General features: G+C 36.1%; 2 protein-coding genes across 14 annotated transcripts in view; one reads left to right on the plus strand and one right to left on the minus strand.

Moving 5' to 3' along the window:
* Positions 1 to 2294: 2294 nt before the first annotated feature.
* CUNH11orf58 (chromosome unknown C11orf58 homolog) lies at positions 2295 to 14506 on the minus strand. Its single transcript, XM_019456433.2, has 5 exons — positions 14315 to 14506; positions 9425 to 9508; positions 6417 to 6477; positions 4712 to 4821; positions 2295 to 3334 (listed from the first exon to the last, which is right to left on the minus strand). The coding sequence occupies exons 1-5, from the start codon at positions 14375 to 14377 to the stop codon at positions 3104 to 3106; spliced, it is 549 nt and encodes a 182-aa protein (XP_019311978.2). The 5' UTR covers positions 14378 to 14506; the 3' UTR covers positions 2295 to 3103.
* Positions 14507 to 14622: 116 nt separating this feature from the next.
* The window catches only part of SOX6 (SRY-box transcription factor 6), a 697806-nt gene continuing 687604 nt past the window's right edge, over positions 14623 to 24824 (plus strand). For all 13 annotated transcript variants that reach the window (XM_019456423.2, XM_019456414.2, XM_053899942.1 and 10 more), the window contains exons 1-2: positions 14623 to 14735; positions 16355 to 16489. The gene's annotated coding sequence lies outside the window, so the exon portion shown is untranslated. The remainder of the gene's footprint in view (positions 14736 to 16354; positions 16490 to 24824) is intronic.

Consider the following 24824-nt stretch of genomic DNA (forward strand, 5'->3'; position numbering starts at 1 on the left):
TTTAACAGACAGGGAAAGGAGATCCAGAGAGGTCTAGTTATGCCCAAGGTCACTCAGCGTATTCACTATGGTGGTAGAGCTAGGCTGTGACCTAAAGGAGTGGACCTTTTCCATGGTTGTGAACTTAGAAGGCGAAACTTCTAGGAATTTTTGCCTGATAAAATCTATTTCTTATGTAAGCTAGAAGGCAAGGAAGGACATGTTAAGAATGAAGGAGAAAAGAGAGGGTCACAAGTTTATGAATAAAGGTTTTAAACAATCATTAAGAAAATGGGAGAAGAGTTGACTAAACAGTATTGATAACATGCAGCGTTGATGCCACTAACGCTTTAGTAATACTGGTTTGTACAGTTGTTCTTCTCCAGAAATAATCCATAGAGGGCTGGATATATCTAGGGATAGGATTTTCCAGGAAGGTATGACTGGAGATCATTTAGGATACTCTTAACAACGATATTGAATTGATAGACCAATTAAAAATCTAGACAGAGCTTATGAATGACAATGACCTAATTTGAACAAGTGTAAAGGAACAGAACTATCATGATCAAAGGTAATTTCTAAATTAGTGACTTCAGAGGTAAAGTTGTTTATAAATATTGGAAACATCCAGGATATGGTTGTTGTGGAGACAAAGTAATGGAACCAAAGCTCTGTAAGAAGTGGTCATTCAAGTTTAACCAGGTAGTTGAAAATATTTCAAGATTTACTCGAAGAACGTGACCTTTCTGTTCTCAAACTATTGTTTCATCAGAAAAACAATCACTTCAGACTCTCTTCTGTAACTTCCTTTCTTCCAGGTTTAAAAATTACGGATTTGAGGACTTTTTACCTATTAATACACACAAAATTGGAAATTGTGTTCCTGAAAAACATTTCAATAAAAAGACTAAGTCATTGGCGTAATAGGTAAACACTCAGAAGTGTATTTCAGGTAAGAAGTTATGACAGGGCAATTTGTCATTAAACTTTTGAATAGTCTTTCATTGCACAAAAATAATGTTATTTTCCCACCTGATACTTTAGTAGGAATATCAAGATGGCATGGCATCTGTCTTCCTTTAATGTCCCCCCCCTCCCCCGAATTTATTAAATTCAGGGGAGAAAAAAACACAACCCTGATGTTCATGCTTAAAAGATAGCCACGATGTTTAACATGCTGCAGGGACACTAGGCCATATGGTGTCCTAAATTTATTCCAACCCTGAATTATGTAAATGTGCAATAATATATGAATTGGAATAAGAACTTCCCTACTTGGACAAGGTCTTCCAGTGTAGTTATTTTAGAGGAAGGTTCTTCTGTTTACATATTAAGAATCACGACTTAACCCAGTATATTTAAACAGTAAGTTGATGAAAATACTTTTTAAAACGTAATCCTGATTTCTCCCTTTTCCATTCTTAAACATAAGTCAGCCCTCATTTACTACTTTAGTTGTAATAAGCAACCCTAGAAACTAGATATTTGAAAATCTGTGGCAGGGACGCCTGGGTGGTTTAGTTGGTTAAGCATTCGACTCTTGATTTGGCCCAGGTCCTGAGTTCGAGTCCTGCATCAGGCTTTGTGCTCATAGTGTGGAACCTGCTTGGGATTCTCTCTCCCTCTTTCTGCCCCTCCCCCATTCACACGCTCACTCTTGCTCTTGCACTCAAACTTAAAAAATCTGTGGCCAATTGAAATTTGAATAAAGCGAAATGTATTCAAACCAAGTATCTATTAAATGCCATATATCCTCTCCACTACCCACTAACTTGATATTTCACTCTGCAGGGTAGCACCTATTATAAAACAATATAAGAACTAAGTAAAATCAAAAGCCAAATGTTGGGGATCTGATGTATGAACAGATTATATAAACCAGTTATCACCTGTTCTAGTTGCTTACACTCCTAATATTTTAAATTTCAAAGTGACATAGGAATTTTTTTTTAATCCAGCACATCCAACACATACTTAAATATCTAGATATATAAAAATTCACCAAACAGATTTTACTCAAGCCTTTGAACATGTTACTTAGAAACATTTGGACCCAATTATTCAAAGATCATTGACTAGCCCATAATGCAGTTTGTCAGTCTGCTATACAGATCAACCACATAACACCAGTCAGAGGTTTCTACTCTTACTCCCACAGAAGCAGCAATAAAATCAGAAAGCAATACTACTTTCCAGTAATTTGATAATCGAGGTAATAGTATTGGGATAAAATGAAGAGAATTTGTTTCAGGTTCTTCAATAAGCCTATTCCTCATTTTTAGATAATGAGGATAAAGGTATCACAAACCAAATATGGGAAACTGCTTTTCTTTATTGAGGGCTTAGGAAGAAAATTAACTTTGGTCACATATTACCATAAAAAAAAAAATCCAGTTTTACATATTCCTAAACAGGACCAAATAATCAGAGAAATAATTTCTTCTGTAAAAATTGGCCAAATTTATCAAAAATCTAACATACAATGTAATTCAAATTATATAAAGACTGCTTGGGATCATAGCATTCCAAAATGTATGATAGTTGCAACTCCATCTTAACCAGTGTGAAAGTATTTGCTCTCATGTTGCTTTGGTCCAAAAGAGTAGAGCTGAATCAGGAAGAGTAAACGAAGTACCTAATCTTTTGCAAACAATTTAGACTGTTATTGGCAGCAGAAATATCCATGATGAATAGTTCTACTATAACAAAGTATGATAACTGAATATTTTTCATGAACACATTACAGTATCAGATAAACTTCTTATAAGAGAAAAATATGAAGGAACAAAAAAGATGAAACAGCTACCACAAAAGTGTCTCCCCCGTAACTATCTGAAGGGGTAAAAAGGTGAGATTAGAGGTTTGATGATGCTAATATGAAAAGAAATTGAGTATTGTATTTATTTCTTATTTTATACAACTCTTACTCTTTACAAAAATGGTTAATAGTCATGCCCATAAAAGTGTAATCCATGGCATTTGAAAGCAAACACTCTTTGTAATTATTTAAAAGGGCCTTTTTAAAAATTATAATACAAAGGTCTGTGCTCTATAAGCAGTCCTCCACTGTGCATTATAACAATAAGGCTTACTTTTAATACAAAGACTAAGTGTTTGGGAGTTATGAACCACTGGATTTAACAAACATCATTTTATAGTTGCTTTTTGCATCTTTTTTGTTTTTGGGATCCTCCACTTCATCAGGGTGCTCAGTAGCTTGGAGTTCTTCAGCAGATTCTTCTTTCTCTGACTCTGAATCACTTTCAGAGTCATCTGGACTTTCAGGATCAGGTGAATCATCATCATCATCATCATCTCCAGCCACATCACCTTCTCCATCATGATCTTCTACCTATAAACATCAACCAAAAGGCTCTTCTTAAATACGATTACCCAGGACAAAAAACTGAGAAAGACCCTAATTTTTGTCAGTCTTAAAACAGCTCACTCCCTAGCCATTAAAATCAAGTTTTAAGACTGCTATTATGATCAAGAGCTGCCAAGCGAAGACCTGAGGACTCCAGCATTGTCATGTTTTACATATTAGGACTTAACTAGGATTTTGTTCTAAGGAACAGCTTTGAACGGAGGGCCTGAGTGGCTCAGTCAGTTAAACGTCCAACTATTGATTTTGGCTCAGGTCATCATCTCAGAGTCGGGAGATCAAACCCTGCATTGGGCTCTCTATTGGGCACGGAACCTGCTTGGGCAAGGATTCCTGCTCTCTCTCAAAAAAAAAAAAAAAAAAAAAAGAGAAAAAAAGAAACAGCTCTGAAGACCACTCACCTGCTCCCCTCCCTCTAGTTTGAAAGCTACTATATCTTCCTGAAACAATATATATTTTTTGAAGTAAATAAGGCAAGTTAACCACTGACTCATGGAAATGTGGAAAAGTTATCAATGTTTTATGTATGATATTACTTTGGAGTAGTTAACCGGTAGTTATATTATGAATAAGGATCATGGAAAATAGAGAAAGAGGGGCACGTGGGTGGCTCAGTTGGTTAAGTGTCCAACTTTGACTCCGGTCATGATCTCACGGCTTGTGGGTTTAAGCCCTGCGTTGGGCTCTGTGCTGAAAGCTCAGAGCCTGGAGCCTGCTTCATATTCTTACACTGTGTGTCTCTCTCTCAAAAATGAATAAACATTGAAAAAAAAAAAAAAAAAAAAAAGAGAAAGAATCTCCTAAACTAGTATTTACAGGAAATACTTCCCCTAACCTGTATGTTGTTCATGCTTATTAAAGATATGCCCTGATGTATCTAAGTAGAATTTACAGTAAGCTTCTATCAGAAAACATCTGTAAAACTCACAAAAGTATCTCTTCCCATTATCTACAAAGACCTGTTTGGGCATACAGAAAATTAAGTAACTGTATAAAGAAAGCTTTCTACATAGGATTCTTTTTTTTTTTTCCAAAAATTTTTTTACACTTATTTATTTTCGAGAGACAGAGAGAGACAGAGCGTGAGCAGGGGAGGGGCAAAGAGAGAGGGAGACACAGAATCAGAGGCAGGCTCCAGGCTCCGAGCAGTCAGCACAGAGCCTGACGTGGGGCTCGAACCCACGAACTGTGAGATCATGACCTGAGCTGAAGTCGGATGCTCAACCGTCTGAGCCACCCAGGCACCCCTCTACATAGGATTTTTAATTGCTAGAGTAACCTAACAGATATAAAGATATCAATTTAGAAATTATCTTCCCATTTAAAGAAAATGTTAATTACTACCTCACTGAAGCCAAGTCCACAATGTCGTCGATATCTTCCTGATAATTTACTGTCCATACTTTGCTGATATTGAGACTCCAGTTCTTCATTAATTTTCTTGTCTTCTTCCCCTGCATGTCCAGTGTACTTTGGTTATGTTTCAGTCAAATTAATAAAAACATTTGATTACACAAAAAACCCATATTACAGATGCTATTATATTCAGGGCTGATTTCTCTGTGACTAATTTTATAATGAATTTTGTGGATAGGTTTCTCTATACCATACGTAGTTACCTAACAGGCATAAAATAATTGAAAGATGTATTTATGATTACTTCTTTAGTAACCAACCCTCTAAACTACAAGTGTTTATAAAAGATGAAGAACTTATATTTTTTTATGTGAGAACTTAAACCCAGACCCACAGTCTCAAAACTGAAGTTCAGATACTGTAAATACTAATTACTAACAACTTTGGGCCTTAGATGTTTTATAGTTTATTTATAGTCTAATAAATAACCGTTCTCTTGAAAGTTAGAGTTTTCTCCCACATTCAAAAAACCACCAACAAACAAAAGCTTCTGTCTTTGAACAGAAACAATGAAAAGGCAGGCAACTCTGTTCAGAGAATGGATAAGTAAAATGACACTGTAATGGCTCTACTTTCTTACATATCAGTTTACTGAAGCAACATAAATTCCTTTAAAATTCTGTTATTACATACCATTTGATGCATTTTTATATATACTGTGGCTTATGTAAATTATGAAGCAGTATACTAAACTATGAACTTACTACTCAAGAACTAGAGCATTACTAATGCCATCAAAGCTTTGTGAGTATGCCATTTTAATTTGTAAATGAGAAATTTCACTTTAATCATAAATGGTAGTGTCTGCATTATTTTTATTCATAAATTCTACAGTTTTAAAGAATAAATGCAGCAGTTAAATAGTTTTCCATTCTGCCAAGCTCAGGGATTCTTTTTGCCTTTTCTACCAATGCAAATCAATTTAAAATAATTGTTTAACATTAGAAAAATGAAACACCTATTAATTTTCAAAAATGTGCTACATATTCTAGGTCAGTATAAGGTGAATTTAAATAATTTAACTAGAAGATTTGTTAAATATGATCCAGATCATTATGCCCTGTTATTAATAATGTCCAAGATTAGGGTCAATTTTAAGTAGGAGAAAATTTCATTTGCTAGCAGCCTGAATTCAAATCCAAACTCTTCATTTTCGGCTTTTACTTGAAAGGTTTTTTATCTAAAATTAAAAGTTAATTTCTTCAGGCTTTGCAACAAGTTTATATTCTTTAAGGATTTCAAAATAAAACTTAGTGAATAAGTTCAAAACCAGTTTAATATACCAACTAGAACACCATACGTTAAATAATTTATAAAATAAAATACATAAATTCAATACATACCGTAATTGGCATTATGAGTCATAAAACCTCACTATAATTAAAATGTTATAAATCAGTAAAAATGAAGACAGAAAAAAGTTTCTTAGAATATCATTGATATATACTCTCAAATATTAAAAAACTAAAGTATATGCTAATTATTACATGATATACACGTTTACATATACATTTCCAATTCTAATATTTTAACCACGAATACAATTATACAAGTCAGAATATCCTGAAATACATACAAATATTTCATATTCCAAATATAGCATTACCTCTTAAATTATATTTTACTTTCTTACCTGTTCGGAAGTGAGATGTTGATTTGTGATCGCCTATAACAAGACGTCCAGTATGTTCTTTCTGTAAGAAAGTAGAAAATATACTAGAATTTGAGACCACTAATTTAAAATAATTAATGAGTGTCTACTATGTGCCCAACACTGTTCCAGGCTTCTGGGATACAGCAAAGAAAAAGAACCAAATTGAGATCCATAGCTTTATAGAACTTACATTCTAGCAAAGGTAGAGATAAGGAAGGGAAATGAAATCAATAAGCAAATATATAGTACGTTAGAAGCTTGCGTCATTAAAACAAATACACAGAGCAGAGAAAGGAAGTAGAGAGTATGTTGAGATCATGCTGGAATTTCAAATACGATAGAAAACTAAAAAATTGAGTCGATATAAACATTTTCGTTCCTAAAAGGCCAATTAATGCGTTGCTTTAACTCTCCCACCTCCTCTTTCTGATCCTCAGGCACATCTCACAGGGAGAAAACAAATGAAATTATTTAGCTAGATAAAAATGAAGTAACTGACAGACTTATAATAAACAAAAAGTATACAAAATAAAAATAATCACTATATCACAATCAAATATCCAGCTATTATTTGACTACAATAAATACCCTATCTTAAACTGTCAAAAAGAACAGAATTTAAAATAATCTAATTCTATAAAACATAAAAATAAATCCTGATTCAACATTACTAATTATCAGGCTACATAATTACTCTCAATTACCATTTACAACCCACTCTTTATAGTTCATATAGATCAATGACTCAATATACTGCTTCTTTAGATTGCAGAAGACACCCCATTAACAAGATTTGAAAATATATAATGCATCAAGTTATTTGAGGATGAGGACAGCAGTGCACTGGTCTATTTATACTTTCAGTTGGTTCTCCCTCTGACCAGTAAAATACTCATGGTAGCTGGCTAGGCTTAGGAATATAAATATACTCAGTGGCCACAAAACAGAATAAATCTAAACAGTCTATATAAAAGATCAAAGCTACAATCTTGCCCTTTCTAGGAAGAATTTAACATATGCTAAAGAAATGAATTACTAGTAGCCAAATTTCTTCTTCTTAATTGTTTGATTTGTTCTCCCCCCTCCCAACCCCAATTTTAATGAGATATATTTGACTACTGGTAGCTAAATTTCATACACTTTATGTTAGGGGATTCTTCCTAAATACTTAAAGAGTTTTCATTCTACTAGGTTGAGTATGCCCCCTAAATTATTACTTTACATACTCTTAGCAAATATTTTATTTGTGTGAATCAAGAGTAACTTCACACTACTTTCTAGGATAAATTACAGATTAAAAAATTTTTAATGTTTATTTTTGAGGAGGGAGCATACATGTGAGTGGGGGAGGGGCACAGAGAGGGAGACAGCATCTAAAGAAGGTTCTGCACCATCAGCACAGAGCCCAATGTGGAGTTTGAGCTCATGAACTGTGAGATCACGACCTAAGCCAAAATCAAGAGTTGGATGCTTTACCAACTGAGCCACCCAGGCAGCCCAATAAATTACAAAATTGTTGGGAAATCTGAATTAATGAGATATTATACAAATGAATCCTTATTTAGGTCTTACTGTGTTGCATGATGTCTCCCTACCCTGAACCCCATTGTTCTAGTCTGGCTAACTCCTCTTCGTTTTACCAATTCTACTTCTGGAATGCTTTCTTGTACCATTGAGGCAGTTGGCTACCCTTGTCTGCTGATTCACAGCACTATGCGCATAGTTCTTTCACAGCAATTATAATTCTACATTATCTGGTTTCCTCTACATGAAGGCTCCAAACACGTGTTAATGATCTATGTGATCCAAGACCTAGTATACAGTACCTGGCACAGAGTAGACAGCCAATAATTGTTGGTTAACGAGTAAGATAAAAATGTGTGTCCACACACAGACCTGTAGACAAAGGTCCACAGCAGTACCATTCATAAGAGCCAAAGAGTGGAAAACCCCAAGTGTCCATCAACAATGAGGGGATTAAAAAAAATTGTTGGTAAAATATATGAATGAATCCCTGTATGAATAAAGACAAAGCGCAGAATTTAGTTTTGACGAACTTAACCGACTGAGCCACCCAGGCGCCCTGTTGACAAGCTTAAAAGAGAAAAGTTTTCTTATTTTATCCACATTTGGTTTGCACAAAGATTTTTGGGACAATGTTAGGAAAATAAATTTACTTGCTTATACAAAATAAATACCTAGAGATACCTGTATTTGCATGTAAAAATTATTGCTAGGAACAAGAGGGTATTTTCTCCACTAATGTTTTCCTGGCACCCATGGCTTGTATTTCCTACTGTGATAATGAAACTGAAAGGGATTTCAAAATATACTGAAAATTCTAAAAATTAAGTTTTGGGGGCACCTGGTGGTTCACTCAGTTGCGCGTCTTGACTCTTGATTTCAGTTCAGGTCATGATCTTAGTTCATGAGATAGAGCTCCACATCAGGCTCCACATCAGGTTCTGAGCTGACAATGCAGAGTCTGTTTGGGATTCTCTCTCTCCTCTCTACTCCTCCCCTGCTTGCACTCTCTCTCTCAAAATAAATGAATAAACATTAATAAAAATTTTTTTAAAAATTAAATTTCTGATAAAAGCTTGGTTACTACGTCAAAGGCTGGCAAGAGCTATAAAATATGAAAGGACTACCATTTGGTCTCCCCAGAAATACCTTCTATTAAATCATTAGGCTAACAGATAGCCAATCATAAACTTTGTTCCACTGCAATCTCCTCAAACCAAAGTTTTTCTCTGTTCAATCTCTAAGCCTTACTGCCCCGTGGCACTGAGAATCCTATAAGTGGTTCAGAAATAGTATACATTTTAAGTGCTTGGTTAGGTCAGCTGTGTTTCCCAAAGCCAAAAGTAATAATGCAGACCAAGAAAATGAGATCCAAATATATTGTCTGGGTCACTCAACAGACAAAATAAGGGCATTACTTTCACAGAAAAGACTTTAAAAAATACATACTGTTTGATGCTTACCTTTCCTGCGCCCATAAGTCTCAAGAACTTTTGTTTTCTTTCCTCATTACCTAAGTCTGCTGCTTCCCAATTGCTAGATCCAAGCTGCAAAAGAAATTTGCCAATTAATTTTTTTGCACAATAAATACTTAAATATTTAAAGTCTACCCATAACTCCCAATGAGTTTTTTTTCCCCCCTCCCTGTCATTTTTAACTATAAACAGGGCTCACTGTTTTTGTTTAGGAAGTTAAGCACATACATCATATTCAAACTTAAATATACTCCTTTTCTGTTACCTCAAGGCAGAATCCTTTAGTTCTTTTGCAGCCAGAGCTCTGAATTCTCAGAAGTCTGCATTTATCAGAATCACCTGGAGGGTTGTATTAAAACCCAAACTACTACGCTATAACCCAGGAATTTTAGATCTAGTAAGTGTGGGGTGGGGCTCAAGGATTTCATTTCTAACAAATTCCTAAGTGAAGATGATGCTGTTGATGTTGACATGGGAACCACACTGTGAGACCTACTACCTTAAAGCCTTGCAGGGCCCTAGAGTACCCAGGATTTTGAACCCAGAGGCTGCCACAGTTGTTAGTTGGGCTTTAGTGATATTCTAAGAACAGTGTAACATCAGAATCTAATGGACCCAATTTTAGGTTTTCAATTTCTATTTTGTGCAGTTCTAGTTATCTGTGAGGATTGATATGTTAAGACTTATCAATTCTTTCCTAAAGGTCTTCTGAAGAACAGAAAACTTATTTTAAAAAACAGTAAAACTCATTCTACCCTATAATTATCAAATGGTCAGTTGAGCCCTTTTACAAATCTAAGAATTAAGGAATCCTAGTGATCATATTTTTCCCTACATTTTGAAACAAAGGTAGGAAATATTTCATTATGATTCATTAGTTATTGCCAACTATGCTAAAAATGACTAAAATAAGAAAATAGAAAAATGGTAGAAGAGTTTTCTCATGTTGTCCAAAGTACTGCATCATCTTTCAAGATATCACTCCTCTGTTGTGTGCTTCTAGCTGTCATGGACAGAGTTGAGAGTCCAAAATTTTTCACTTCTACTCCTAATGGCAACTGGGTAAAAAGTGAAAACTGACAGCAGTCATTTCGCAATTATTAGATGAATAAAATGAATGCAAAATGGTAGGTAGTGTACCCTAAACTAACAATGGCAAAATTAACTGTATATGCAAAACTCTTAGACTATGAATTTTTGGATGATGAAGCACTAGAAGACTTTTCTCCAACCCAGGAATCAACAAGAGACAAAGGAAAAAAAGGAAAGAAAGAAAAAAAGACAAAAAAATATGGCACTCTTATCTAAAGAGTCATTCAGCAGGGAGGACTTCATCTTGCAATACTGTGCAATAAGAGCCTGAACTATCCTGTTTTTCTAAAAATATGTATGCCTGTTTCATCTCTTATGGTATTTATAACCAAAATTTACTTGATAGCATTTGAAACTGGACAGTGCTGAAGGCAGATATGTATACAAAGGTGACTGGAAGAAATGTGGAAATGAAAACATTCATTGGATTCAACTTTGTAATTGAGTTTATAATCTAAAAATGAAAATGTTTAAAAATATGGAGCAAAGATGACAACCCCCGTTTTCAACACAAAATCATGAGCACAAAGGTTTAAATTCTTCAAGTATTGTATTTTGATGATGCAAATGCTAGAACTGCAAACAATAATAAAACTAAAATCTATTAGAAATTTAAAATCTGAAATTATATGTTCCAGTTTTACACACAACTGACAAGCAGTTAGCTGTATTCAGAGGCTGCTAATCATTTTGGGTAAATATGTCACGAAAATCAGGAAACTGTGTAACAGAAATTTGGGTTTGCTATGTTTACATTCATATTAAAATTTTCAATAAAAATTTTTTTGCTGTCTTTATTCTTCTGGGAATTATCTGTAGCAGATTTACAGAATATAAAAGAAATGATGGTGACCATTTCTCTGAGGATATGAGAGTTAAAGTATTTGTACAACAATGGACACTCACTGATGGTCCTTTAAATTCCTTTTGGTTGGGAGCTTACATGCTTTCATGATTTTGGCTACCTAACTTGCAGAGCTCTACTTTCTATCTGACAACTCATATCTTTTTATAAGCCAGTTAGTTCTTAACTATTTCTGGCTGAACATAGTTAAGAAATAAAAGGCAAAGTACTAGTGAAGCTTAAGTTCTGATTCTCACTACATCACTTGCTCTCTGTGAGCCTGGACCTGGCATTTAATTTCTTAGTTTTCATTCCTTATCTACATTAAGAAACTTCTTTAAAAGACTATCTTAATAACAAAACCCAAGAACTGCATAGTGTTTTACAACTTACAAACGACTGTTCACTTCCATTCTCTCAAGAATCCATTTAATAAATAAGAACACTGAGGCAAAGGGACTTAAAAACTTAAGTTGCTTACTCTGATCCTCTTGCCTTAAGTTTTTTGCTCTTTCCACATCATACTGTACATGATCAAATGGGACAGAATACGTGGAAGTACTTTATGAACTACAGTTATAAAAGTTATGGAATCAAGGTAAAAACAAAACTGTCTAAAAGCCAAAACTTTTCTGAACCATTTCTATTAAAAGAGCAAGTATCTTCAATGTCTTTACATAAGTAATCCTATCCTTTACAATATCTGATCCTAATGTTTTTTCCAATCAAGTCCTGGTTCTTCCTTTCAAAGACATTAGCATACAACACCAAGTACCTTGCCCAAATGCTGCATTCTCAAAAGCTCATGGGTGCCTGATAGATTCTTAGAGGGTCTCCATGAGTTACCACAATTAACTTCCCCTCTCCTCCTACTTCCTACATAGCTTTCATTTCTTCAAACCAATGAGACCATTTTTAAATTCTTTACCCTTAAAACCTTTTACTATAGAATTACAGTCAATTTACCTCCTCCTGAATACATATGCTAGTAACTCTTAGAATTTACTTCTAACACTGTCAGCATTTTCCTAGAGCTGGATTCCATGTTTAATACCTACTTTTAATATCTCTCAAAATGTGTTACCCCTATTTAATATGTGAGGTCAGTAGGCAAAAAAAAAAAAACTTTATCTTTTACATGCAATGGATGCTCATTAGAAATTGATGACCAACTACAACTTTAATTATAATTGATTTTCTACAATTTAGGTATGTATTTCAAAAGTATATTTTTAAAATTCTGTATACAGCATTTAAAATATTTTTAAAAGAAGTACTTAAAGATAACTCCCAATTACCAGTAAAATACTCACCTGAAAGAAACTGACTTAAAAAAAAAATCACTATCAAAAGACAAGTTACTCTATTGTACTTTAACATAAAATTAGCAACATAATCATTTTTAGAGTCTGTTAAAGTTGCAGGGCCTAATCCTGAATTGCAACTATAACCATCTCCTTCAACTGACAATGCTTATAAAATTGGAAAAGATCTTAAAGGTCATCTAGTTTAAACTGATCCCATCAGACAGAAGCTGTTAGTTAATTACTTAATCCCTTTAACTTTGTTAAATTACCTAAATCAAGAGTTTTCTGTTAAGCTAAAAGATTGTTTGTTTCTGAGTCTAGCAAAACAGGTGCCACAGTTAAATACCACGAGGAAAACACTGTAATAGCTTTTAAAATGGCACCCAGGTTACTCAAATGCCTTTAGACAAATGCCTGACAAGTACTGGATTGCCATATTAACAAGATCTAAAGCCAGAAGCAGGTAAGAACATGGCACATGAAAAAAATCTCTCATTATGTAATTATTCACCCCCAAATCTTTACTGATTACTAATCTTTCTGCAGAGCTAAATTTAATTTAAGGACCTTGGTATTCTAGTCTTAACACCAACCACCACCCATCCAAAGTGGGGTGGGTCTTAACATCGTCTCATTTGCTACAACTTATATACAACAGTAGTCTTTAATGAGCTTTTTAATGGTTCACCAAGGAAGGTATTATGAAAGGCACTGAACTGCACTATAGAAATAAAGAACTCTACATGTTCAGAAATTAATAGTGCTTTAAACAATAACTGAAAGAAAACTAGATGTCGTCCTTTTATCATCCTTAAAAATGGCATTTCGATGCCCCCCGCGCCCCAAAATTTCTCAATCAACGTTCCCAAGGCGTTTATTCATTGTATGAAGGACCTAGTTTTCCGTTTACTGCAGTCTCCATGACACTGCGCTAAGAGCCAGGACAAATATACAAAAAGACTTAGGGACAAGCACCGTCCTTCATTTTTGAATTCCCAACATCTGGCATAGCAGTAAATATTTAATGGATTACTTTAAGGAATGGTTTGCTATTTAAGCTGACAAGCTTTGGGTTGGGGGGTGGGGGAGAAAGGTGGCTGAAATCAAAATGGGCTTCTAGGTCTTAACATCTTAGACCTCGCCACCATGCGTCAGTACGAAATTACTCCCCTGGTACAATATTCGGTTCAATACTGTTTTCCGTTTACTCTTTATAGTACATTGCAAAAGTAATAACGGCCGGAAAATCTGTCCAAACGTGCACCACATCTTGACATTGTCACAGGAGTATTTTAAACCTCAAACAGGGAGGATCCTGCCATCCCTATCCTAACTAGAAAGGCCCGACAAAGAAGCTTCATCAGCCCCCAAATAAGCTACTCGACCCTCTTAGGACTTCCTTTCTCGAACCCCCTTCCTACGCAGGTCTCTGGCTCTTAGGGTGTAGCACCTCTTAAACCTTCCGACACTCAATTAAGGAAGGGAGACATTTCCCAGTCATTCTTCTGGTTCCTCCCCCTCGGCCCTCCCCCTTCGGGCCACCTCAGACGCTTCCTCTTGCTTAATCCACCCTTCCCGGCCTACCCCAGCCTTTAGTAGGCCTCAACCCTCATCCACTCCGCCATTGTTATTTACATCGTCGTCTGGGGAGGCTGAACGCTTCACCCCGTGCGGATGGGACTCCCTGGCAGCACTCATCGTTGCGGAGACCCCGACGGGCAACGCCGAACCCACTCGCCGTTCTCTTCAGCCCCAGCACCAGCAGCCTGCAACCTGCCACGGGCCCAAGCAGCGCCACTCCAGAACGCAGAGCCCCTCCAGGCCTTCTCCGCCACAGTCGTCACCGCCGCGGCTACTCGCCACTACGGAGCACTCTGGCAGTTGTAGTTTTCCGGCTCAATCCATACCGACTAGAACGTACGGGATGGATGGGGCAACTAAAACTACAATTCCCAGGAAGCTCAGCGGCGCAGATCGCGCTGTGTGGCGGGAGTGCCCTCTGAAGCTCCGCCTTCATGGGCTGGTGGAGGGAGCTTTCCCGCGGATGGGTATGGCGGTGAGCGTTCGTTTAAAGCTTCGTTGCCACAGAAAGAGCCTTAGCGGCTTCGTCGCCACAGAAAGAGGGTTTTCACTATGAGATGCTGCCCTACTGACAGAGCGTCTGTCATAGTTAAGCACCGAAGTTTAAATGTAATGTTTGGAGATTATTGAATCCTCACGGATACCCTCCACCCGCAACGAAACCCTTAAAAAAAAAATGGCTTCTACTGTTTCCATCCTGGCGTTCTCTATTGCTCTTAAGGGATTTCTAGGTGATCGGCGGTGCGGCTTTCTAGAAGATTCTGACGAATATTTTTGCCGCTATCTCATTCTCCCTGAAATGAGTTCAGTGTGGTGCTGGTTAATTGGCTATTATTGAAACTTGGGTCCACCTGAGGGAATTCTGTAAGCTGTACACACATCTCTGTGTGAAGTGACCCTCCCTGCTGGTAATTAGGCATTGTACCTTTGAGGCCTTCACCAAGTGGAGTCCGTCTCAGCCGGAAAGCCCTGTATCTTTTATGTTCCTTAAAAAAGCTTTTTTTGGTGCGTTGAGGTGAAATTCACAACAAAATTAACCACTTTAAGGTGTACAATTAAGTGGCATTTGGTACATTCGCAGTGTTGTGCAACTATCACCTCTGTCTAGTTCCAAGATCCCAAAAGGTCGGCCCCCTGCCACCCCAGCGGCCACTAGTCTACTCAGAAAGTGCTGTATCTAAAGATTTTATTCAGATACTGAAGATTCATTCATGCAGTATTAAGGTATCTGAATGTTTGACCAGGCCTGAATCTGGCTACCTTCAACCCTAATATTCTGTCAGGATCCTTGTCCTTACTTACTCTGAAGCTTTCTGACCTTGAACAATATTTTTTTTTTTTTAAGCAAAAATCAGTAAATCATATGATAGTATAGCTCTAGTGTGCATTTTGGTGATGAGAGCAGCCTGTGAAACTGCCAATTAGCTTCTGAATTTAGCAATTACTCTAGCTTGACTGCCTGTGTAGAAATGGTTTTACCTTTCTAGATTTCATATGATCCCTGTACCATTTACAGAACTGTGACCAGTGGAAGAGAGTTAATTTATGCAGTCATATATCCAAATTTTGCTCCTTTATTTTGGAAGCAAAGAAATAACAATGCTAATTAGGGTTATGTGAAAAAAACCCCTCAGTCATATTTTATAACCAAACAAGGGCACCTTAATCAATTAGATCTGTGGTAATAAAACATAAATCAAGGAGGGGAAGAGTAAACCCATGAGTAGAAAAAGTATTTTGGCGAAGTAGTTATTTGTTGTTTACTATGAATTAAAATATATATATTAACTGATTCTACAAAGATTTTGTGAATATACTTACAATGAAATTACAGTTAATTTACAGAATTTTCTAGGATGGACTACAGTTTACATCCAAAGGGTTTGACAGACTATAAACACATACAGTTTATAACTTAGCTTTATAAATAAACAAATGGGGAGGCCGAATAGGTATTTTGGAACTGCTAAAAGAATTCAGAAGTAAAAAAGGACTATCAATAAGGCTAGTAGTTACTAAATACTTCTAACTTAAATTGGGGAAAGTCCAGAAGAGTTTAATGAGCTAGCAACCTGTCTTTTATTTCTTCACCAGAATTGTTGGCACCTGGATGACTAAATCTTCAAGTTGTCATAAATCAAGATCACAAGCCAAAGAGTAACATAGGAAATAAAAAAGACTGGATCATTTTATCAGATTTTACTGTTTTGTATACAGAAGGCTATATGGGTAAGGATGAAATATTAGTGTAATAGAATTCATATATGGCACAAAAACTCAGCAATAACCTTACTCCTTATTTTGTAAAGACAAGAAGATACTCTGTCCAAGGTATAACTCTGAAATACGTTCTTCAGGATTGTGACTGTTCCATCTTAATTTTTTGTTTCTGTATCTTCTGTTACAGTGCATGCCAAAGAGTAGTTAGTAAGTTTTTTTGAATTAATACAGGAAGTATGAAGTTATATAATGTAACAGAGTAGTACCTCATATAAGTCCTAGAAACCTAGAAATGTTCTTTATTGGGTAGTGGAGACAAGGAGAGGATGGATGCCCTGTTACTAATAGCACTTTAAAATACTTTCCTGACCATGCCTTTTTCATTTTTTATATACCCAATGCTTTAGCATGTAGTTGGCATTCATAAATGTTGAGTGTGTACATTAATATTCCCTCAACCAAAAGCAGTCATAACTGAACATGGTTAACAAACCTAAAGAATACATAAAAGTTCTGATAAATATGTTCTGTACAAAAAACTTGCTACTGTGTTATCTGAGACTAAAAAAAATTCCTGCAGCCATTGTTATAACTACTATTTATTGAGTATCCATTATGCATCTTACATGTTGTTAGGTGCTTCTCAAAGCTTCACAACAATTTCCAAGGATTTTTATTTTATAAAGGATGAAACTTAAGGAAAGTTAAGTGTTTGCCCATGATCAGATAGTTAGCTAATGAGTGGATGGCTAATGGAGGATTTAGTCCTTAAGTCTGTCTAACTCCAAAAACCCATGCACTTTGCACTGTGCCAGTATAAATCAACATTTACATAGTGTGCTTAGTATGTGTCAGGCATTGTGCTAAATTTGAAGAAACCCAGAGTAAATAATGTATAATCCCTTACCTCAAGGAGTTTACAGCTTGGTCGGGGAGGAATGATTAAGTGGCACCAGTAAGTCACAGACAAAATGCTATAGGTGGTGCCTGGGTGGCTCAGTCAGTCAAGTGTCTGACTCTTGATTTCACCTCAGTCATGATTGTAGGGTCATGGGATCCAGCCATGCGTGTGGCTCAGCATATGGAGTCTGTTTGGGATTCTCTCTCTCCCTCTCTTTCTGTCCCTCTCCTCTGCTCACTCGCTCTGTAAAATGAAAAAAAGAATTTTTTTTTAATGCTATAGAAGCAGTTCATTTTATCTGAGGGAAATGGGGAAATTCTTCCCTGAAAGTTTTTGAGCCAGACCCTAAAACACTGTGGAAGAAGGGTGGGACATGTATTCTGGAGTGGTTAGTGTTCTATGAAACTGAAATCTGATAAGCACAGAAGTATCATATTCTCAACAAAACTCTATAGGCTAATTAAATCCAGGCTGATCAAAGCCTTGAGTTTGAATCTCTCACTATGTGTGTTCAGGTTCAAATCCTCTGTTTCATTGATTTATAGTAACCTTTTCCCATGCTCTAATAGTTCCCAGTTAAATCCATTTTACACACCATAACCAGGCTCATCATCTGAAAATGGAATGTAGAGACTCTCCTGCTCAGAAAGTGACATTTTGTACAGAATTAAGTTGGTAAAGTTGTTAAAAGTTGCCTATAATTGAGGGTCTATATTCGGACTTCAATCATCCACTCCGTCTTATTTTTTTTCTTTTTTTACATTTCTTTTTCTTTTTTTTTTTTTTTTTTAAATTTTTTTTTTTTTCAACGTTTTTTATTTATTTTTGGGACAGAGAGAGACAGAGCATGAACGGGGGAGGGGCAGAGAGAGAGGGAGACACAGAATCAGAAACAGGCTCCAGGCTCCGAGCCATCAGCCCAGAGCCTGACGCGGGGCTCGAACTCACAGACCGCGAGATTGTGACCTGGCTGAAGTCGGACGCTTAACCGACTGCGCCACCCAGGCGCCCCTACATTTATTTTTCTTAAAATTTTTAAAGTTAATTTTTTTTTGAGAGAGAGAGAGAGCAGGGGATGGGTAGAGAGCGAGGGAGAGAGAATCTCAAGCAGGCTCCGCACCATCAGCATGGATGGGCTCAGTCCTACAACCATGAGATTACAACCTGAATCAAAACCAAGAGTCTGAGGCTTAATGGACTGAGCCACCTGGGTGCCCCTCCATCTCATTTTCTGGTTCTACCTTTTATTTATGTTGTTAGTCTGCCATCGCTAGTTAGAATAAAAGTATATGTGCTATAATAGAGCTATGAACAAAGATATAAGTCTTGCTGACTATTATATACTATCTAAGAACCTTTTGAGTAGAATCTAAGCTTCACATCATGATTTGTGTATAAACCATGACTCAAATTTTTGTTGTATTAGTATATGAATGGATGTGGTCAGAGAGGAGCAGGTTTATGTGGTAAGATGAGTTTTTTTAATTTTAGACATGTTAAATTTAAGGTATTAGTGGGATACCAACTGGAATTGTCTAGTAGGCAGTTAGAAATATGGGCTTCAAAGTTAGGAGAAGTCATAAATTTGGAAATCACCAATCTAGAGATGGTGGGTAGACTAGGAGAGTGACTGAGCTCACTCAGTGATCATGTAGAAAAGAGGTCCTTGGAAAAGGGGGTGGGGGGGTGGGGAGAACATTTAAGGGTATAATTAGGAAGAGCCTGAGATTAAAAGATTAAAAGATAGATGTGGGACAGGGAGAGTTAAGTATCATTGAAGCCAAAGGAAAAATACTTGAAGAATGCATCGTTCAATTGGGAGACTCAGAGAGGAAACTTATCTTAAAGCTGATTTTAAAGGCATATAAGGGCACCTGGATGGCCCAGTGGTTGAGCATCTGACTCTTGATTTTGGCTTAAGTCACGATCTCATGGTCTTGAGATTGAGCCCTTTGTCTGGCTCTGTGCTGGGTGTGGAGCCTGCTTAAAATTCTCTCTTCTTCTCCCTTTGCCCCCTGCCTCATTCGCACACGTGCTCTCTCTCTCTCTTAAATTAATAAATTAATTAATAAAAAGAAAGGCATCATATAAATGGAGGGAACCATAGAGCCTAATGTAGAATACTGAAGACAAGTTATAAAAAAATAAATATTTGTGATTGATGATGGTTGTTGATGATGAGATGAATTCCCATTCTGTTCATGGGACATGTACATTTACCACATTGCTACTATAATTTGAATTGACATAAATATTGGCTTGATTATTTTACACATACCTAGAAACTTAAAAAATAGAGAATGAAACAGCAAATGCAAATGTATTTGCTTATAAAATTGCTTCCATAAAATTGTTGATATGTATCTCTAATTTGGTCATCTTTTTAAATTTTTTTTATTTTTTTAAATGTTTATTTCTGAGAGAGAGAGAGAGAGATGGGGAGGGGCAGAGAAAGAGAGACAAGGAATCCAAAGCAGGCTCCAGGCTCTGAGCTGTCAGCACAGAGCCCGCTGTGGGGCTAGAACCCATGAACTTTGAGATCATTACGTGAGCTGAAGTCAGATGCTTAACCGACTGAGCTACCCAGGCGCCCCATGGTCATAAGACCTTTATATACAAAAAGCAGCAATGTTCCAATAGTTGTTATCAAAGAGAATTTGTGACTTTAAATTAATGGTGATACCCACTTTTTTTATTTGTTTTTTGTTTTGGAGAAAATTTGAGAATATTCTAGCTTATTCTCAAATTACTTTGTTGTTCTTGCCAAATATAAAAGTAATCTGTCAGTATGAGACTAGCTAAATAAATTATGGTAAATCCATAGAGTAGATCACCATGTAACTATGAAAAGGAGAGGAAACTCTCAAAAATTAAAAATAGAACTACCCTAAGATCCCAGTAATACACAACTGGGAATTTACCCAAAAAATCCAAAATGCTACACTAAATTAAAGATATACATGCACCCCTATGTTTATTGTAGCATTATTTACAATAGCTAAACTATGGAAACAACCCCAAATGTCCATTGATTGATGATGGATAAAGAAGATATGGTGTATTTATGCATACAATAGAATGTTATTCAGCCATAAAAAAGAATGAAATCTTACCATTTGCAATAACATGGATAGAGCTGGAGAGTATAATGCTAAGTTAAACAAGTCAACCAGAGAGAGAACAATAACTATATGATGTCACTCATATGTGGAACTTAAGACATAAAATTAGCGAGGAAAGAAAAAAACCAAGAGACAAACCTTAAGAAACAGACTCTTAACTATAGAGAACAAACTGATGGTTATCAGAGGAGAGGTGGGTGGGAGGATGGGTGAAATAGTTGATGGGGATTAAAGAGTACACTTATCGGGGCACCTGGGTGGCTCAGCCGGTTGAGCATCTGGCTTCAGCTCAGGTCATGATCTCGCAGTTTGTGAGTTTGAGCCCCACACCTGGCTCTGTGCTGACAGGTCAGAGCCTGGAGCCTATTTCGGATTCTGTGTCTCCCTCTCTTCTGCTCCTCCCCCGCTCATGCTCTGTCTCGCTCTCTCCTTCGAAATAAATAAAAACATTTTAAAAAATTAAAAAAAAAAGAGTACACTTATGATGAAAAAAATAAAAATAAAAAACAAAACAGTGAAAAAAAAAAGGAAACTTTGTAAGTACTGATAAGAGATAATCTCCAAGATATATTGTGGGATAAAAAAAGCAAAGTGGAAAACAGTGTATGTTTTACTGCATTTGTATTAAAAAGGCAGAAAAGAGTCAATATATATGCATAAAATATTTCCACAAAGATACCCAAGAAATGGATAGTATTTGTAGACTCCATGTTTGGAGTGCTGGTGGCTGGGGAGCTGAGGTGTAATGGTGGCAGGGAGACTTTTCACCATACTTTTTGTATCTTTTGAATTTTAAATTGTCTGATTATATTAACCTATTAAAAGAGTCACAAAGATAAGCAGACTCACACAAAGATAAATCCATTGTAAAAATGTGGAAAAGAAAGTATAAAGAAGAAATAAAGATCACTCATAGTGTCATAGTGATGAAGTAGTCACAGTTAATTGTAACGAGGTAAGAACAATTAGGTGTAATTCCTTTTAATTTATTTTTTCTAGTAATTTGGGGGATATACATCTTGTTTTTAATACTATTTAGTACTATTGTATTTAATACTATTAATTGTTATATTTTAGTTTTTACTCTAGTCAAGAGTAAAACAATAATATCTCATTGTCTTATGACTCCCTATATGTGTGAACGATTTAGCATCTCTCCTTTTGCCCTGTTCATCCCTCCCTTAATTCCAGGATAGTATCATTTAGGGTTTAGGTGCAGATTATTGTTATTACATCAGTTTTTATATTATGTATATTTCTATCAATAATATTTTGGCATATGCCTTTAGGCTTTTTAAGTAACAGCTTTATTGAAATATAATTCACAAACCACATAATTCACCTATTTAAAGAACCCAATTAAATGTGTGGGTTTTTTTTGTTTGTTTTTGTTTTTTAAAGTAGGCTCCATGTCCAGCGTGGGGCTTATATGCTGAGATCAAGAGTCATGCTTTACTGAGTCAGCCAGACACCCCAGATGTTTCTTAATATAGTCTCAGAGTTGTACAATCATTACCACCAAAATGCAATTTTATAGCATTTTTATCACCCCAAAAAGAAACCCTGTATCCATCAGCAGTCACTATTTTTCCTTCCCCTGACCCAGCCCTGGGCAACTACTAATCTACTTTCTGCTTTTATAGAGTTGCTTATTCTAGCCATTTCATGTAAATAGGATCATTCAACACATGGCCTTTTTTTTTTTTTTAATGTTTATTCATTTTTGAGAGACAGAGAGTGTGTGAGTGGTGGGAGGGGCAAAGAGAGAGAGGTACAGAGGATCTGAAGCTGGCTCTGCACTGATAGCAGTGAGACCCTAAAGCTCAAACTTATAAACTATGAGATCATAACCTGAGCTGAAGTTGGATGTTCAACTGCTGAGCCACCCAGGTGCCCAAACACATGGTCTTTTGTGACTGCTTTCTTTCATATCATAATGTTTTCAAGATTCATTCATGTTATATAGCACATATCAATATGTTACTCCTTTTTATGGTTGAATAAGATTCTATTGTATGGCTATACCACATTTTGTTTATGCATTCACCACTTCATGGACGTTTGGGTTTCCATATTTTGGCTATTATGAACAATGCTGCTCTGAACATTTATGTATAAGTTTCTATGGAAACATGTTTTCAGTTCTCATGGATATATGCTGTTGGTCATGTGATTATGGTTAACTTTTTGAGTAATCGTCAGACTGTTCTCCAAAGTGGATGCACCATTTTATGCTCTCAATAGCTATGTATGAAGAGGCCAATTTCTCCATACTCTGGCCAACACCTGTCATCTGTCTTTTTGGCTGTAACTATCCTACTGGATGTAAAGTTGCTTTCAGTTTTGAAACCAAATCTTTGAGTAATTTTGTGACAAAAGATGAAGTGTGTAAAGTATCAAGTATACTAATGGTTATATATACTAAAGGCTATATAAGTCCAGAGAGAAAGGGATAAAAATCTTACTGATTCACATCAGTGGTTCTCAAACTTTTGTGTGCAATGGAACCACCTGGAAGACTTTTTGTGAGTCTGTATTATTGGGTTCTACCCCAGAGCTTCTAATTCAGTAGGACTGTGATAGGTGAGAAAACTTACATTTGTAACAAGTTTCCAGTGCTACTGTTGGTCTGCAAACATTTTTGTTTATTTTTAAAATTTATTATTATTATTTTTGTTTTAGAGAGAGAGTGCGTGAGTGGGGAAGAGGGGCAGAAGAGACAGAGGGAGAGGGAGAGGGAGAGGGAGAGGGAGTGGGGGAGAGAGAGAGAGAAAGAGAGAGAGAGAGAGAGAGAGAGAGAGAGAGAGAGAGAGAGAGAGAAAATGAGAATCTTAAGTAGGCTCCATGGTCAGCATGGAGTCAGATGTGAGGTGCCATCCCATGACCCCTGGGATCATGACCTGAGCCGAAATCAAGAGATGGATGCTCAACTGACTGAATCACCCAGGTGTCCCCAAACCACATTTTTAGAACCATTGATTTGGCAATCATGATGGTAATGCTTACTTTGGGCCCAGTTTCTTCCTTGTTTTATATATGTTAATTTATATAATCTTCATGCAGGTGTGTCCTACTATTTTATCATTTTACAGATGAGGAAATTGAGGTGTATATAGATTAACTTGCTCAAGGAAATTGATTATACAAAAGTTAAGTAACTTGCTCAAGATCACACATCTGAAATTAGTGGAGCTGATACCTGGTCTAGGTCTAGTATTTATACTTTTAATTTCTGTGTGATATTGCTACACATAAAGTTAATTCACATGGTATACATGATGTTTATTGAGTGAAAACTTGAGAATAATCCATTTCTTCCAAATTTGGGATGCTTAGTTCCAAGAGAGAATTCTTTTCTTTCAAGACAATAGATAACCTACAAAATGAAGGATTTCCTCAATGTGCTTGTGTCTAGTAGTTCATTCATTGATTACTGTGTCTAGTAATTCTTTTTTTTTTAATGTTTTTTTTTTTTTTTTTTTTTTTAATTTTATTTTTGAGACAGAGAGAGACAGAGCATGAACGGGGGAGGGTCAGAGAGAGAGGGAGACACAGAATCCGAAGCAGGCTCCAGGCTTTGAGCTGTCAGCACAGAGCCCAACGCGGGGCTCAAACTCACGGACTGTGAGATCATGACCTGGGTCGAAGTCGGACGCTTAACTGACTGAGCCACCCAGGTGCCCCTCTAGTAATTCTTAAAATACTTTTGTGTTTATGATTTAGTTTTATGTAATGTAGGACTACTGTGAATTATGATTTCTATGTTAATGAGTATTTTGGAATAGCTAAGTAATTGTGTGAACTTGGAGAGTCACAAATTTTTTTGGGTCTCAGTTTCTTCATCAAACTATGCTTCTATGATTTTGATTTAGTTCTAGAAAATTATAGATCATGGCAATCATTTCTTAGTTGAGAGGGAAATTTAGTTTAGTAGATGGAATTTTCTCAGTTTTAAGATTTTTTCCCTTGAGATTTTCTCAACTTTGAAAGTTACTCATGGAAAAACTCAAGAATTGGACATGTTTGGTTTGACAGCTTGTTCTTTTTATGGAATTTGTGTTTGCAATTGTGATTTTATATTGTATACCTATAAATTACTCACAATTTCTTACACTTTTTCCTATTTTGTGTGTCAGTATTTCATGATGTTTTTATAATTTATTAATGCGCCATCATTTAAACTAACTGATCTGAAGTTTCTAAAGCTTAAAGTATTACCTCAAATATTTTGTGATATACTTTGATTGTATACATATTAAGTACAGAACACTTTACTAAACATTTCCAGGGCATAAGTAAGAAAGAGACTCTATTCTTTATG

The sequence above is a fragment of the Panthera pardus genome, unplaced genomic scaffold (assembly GCF_024362965.1).
Source record: "Panthera pardus isolate Hobbes unplaced genomic scaffold, ASM2436296v1 HiC_scaffold_12, whole genome shotgun sequence".
Classification (NCBI taxonomy): domain Eukaryota; kingdom Metazoa; phylum Chordata; class Mammalia; order Carnivora; family Felidae; genus Panthera; species Panthera pardus.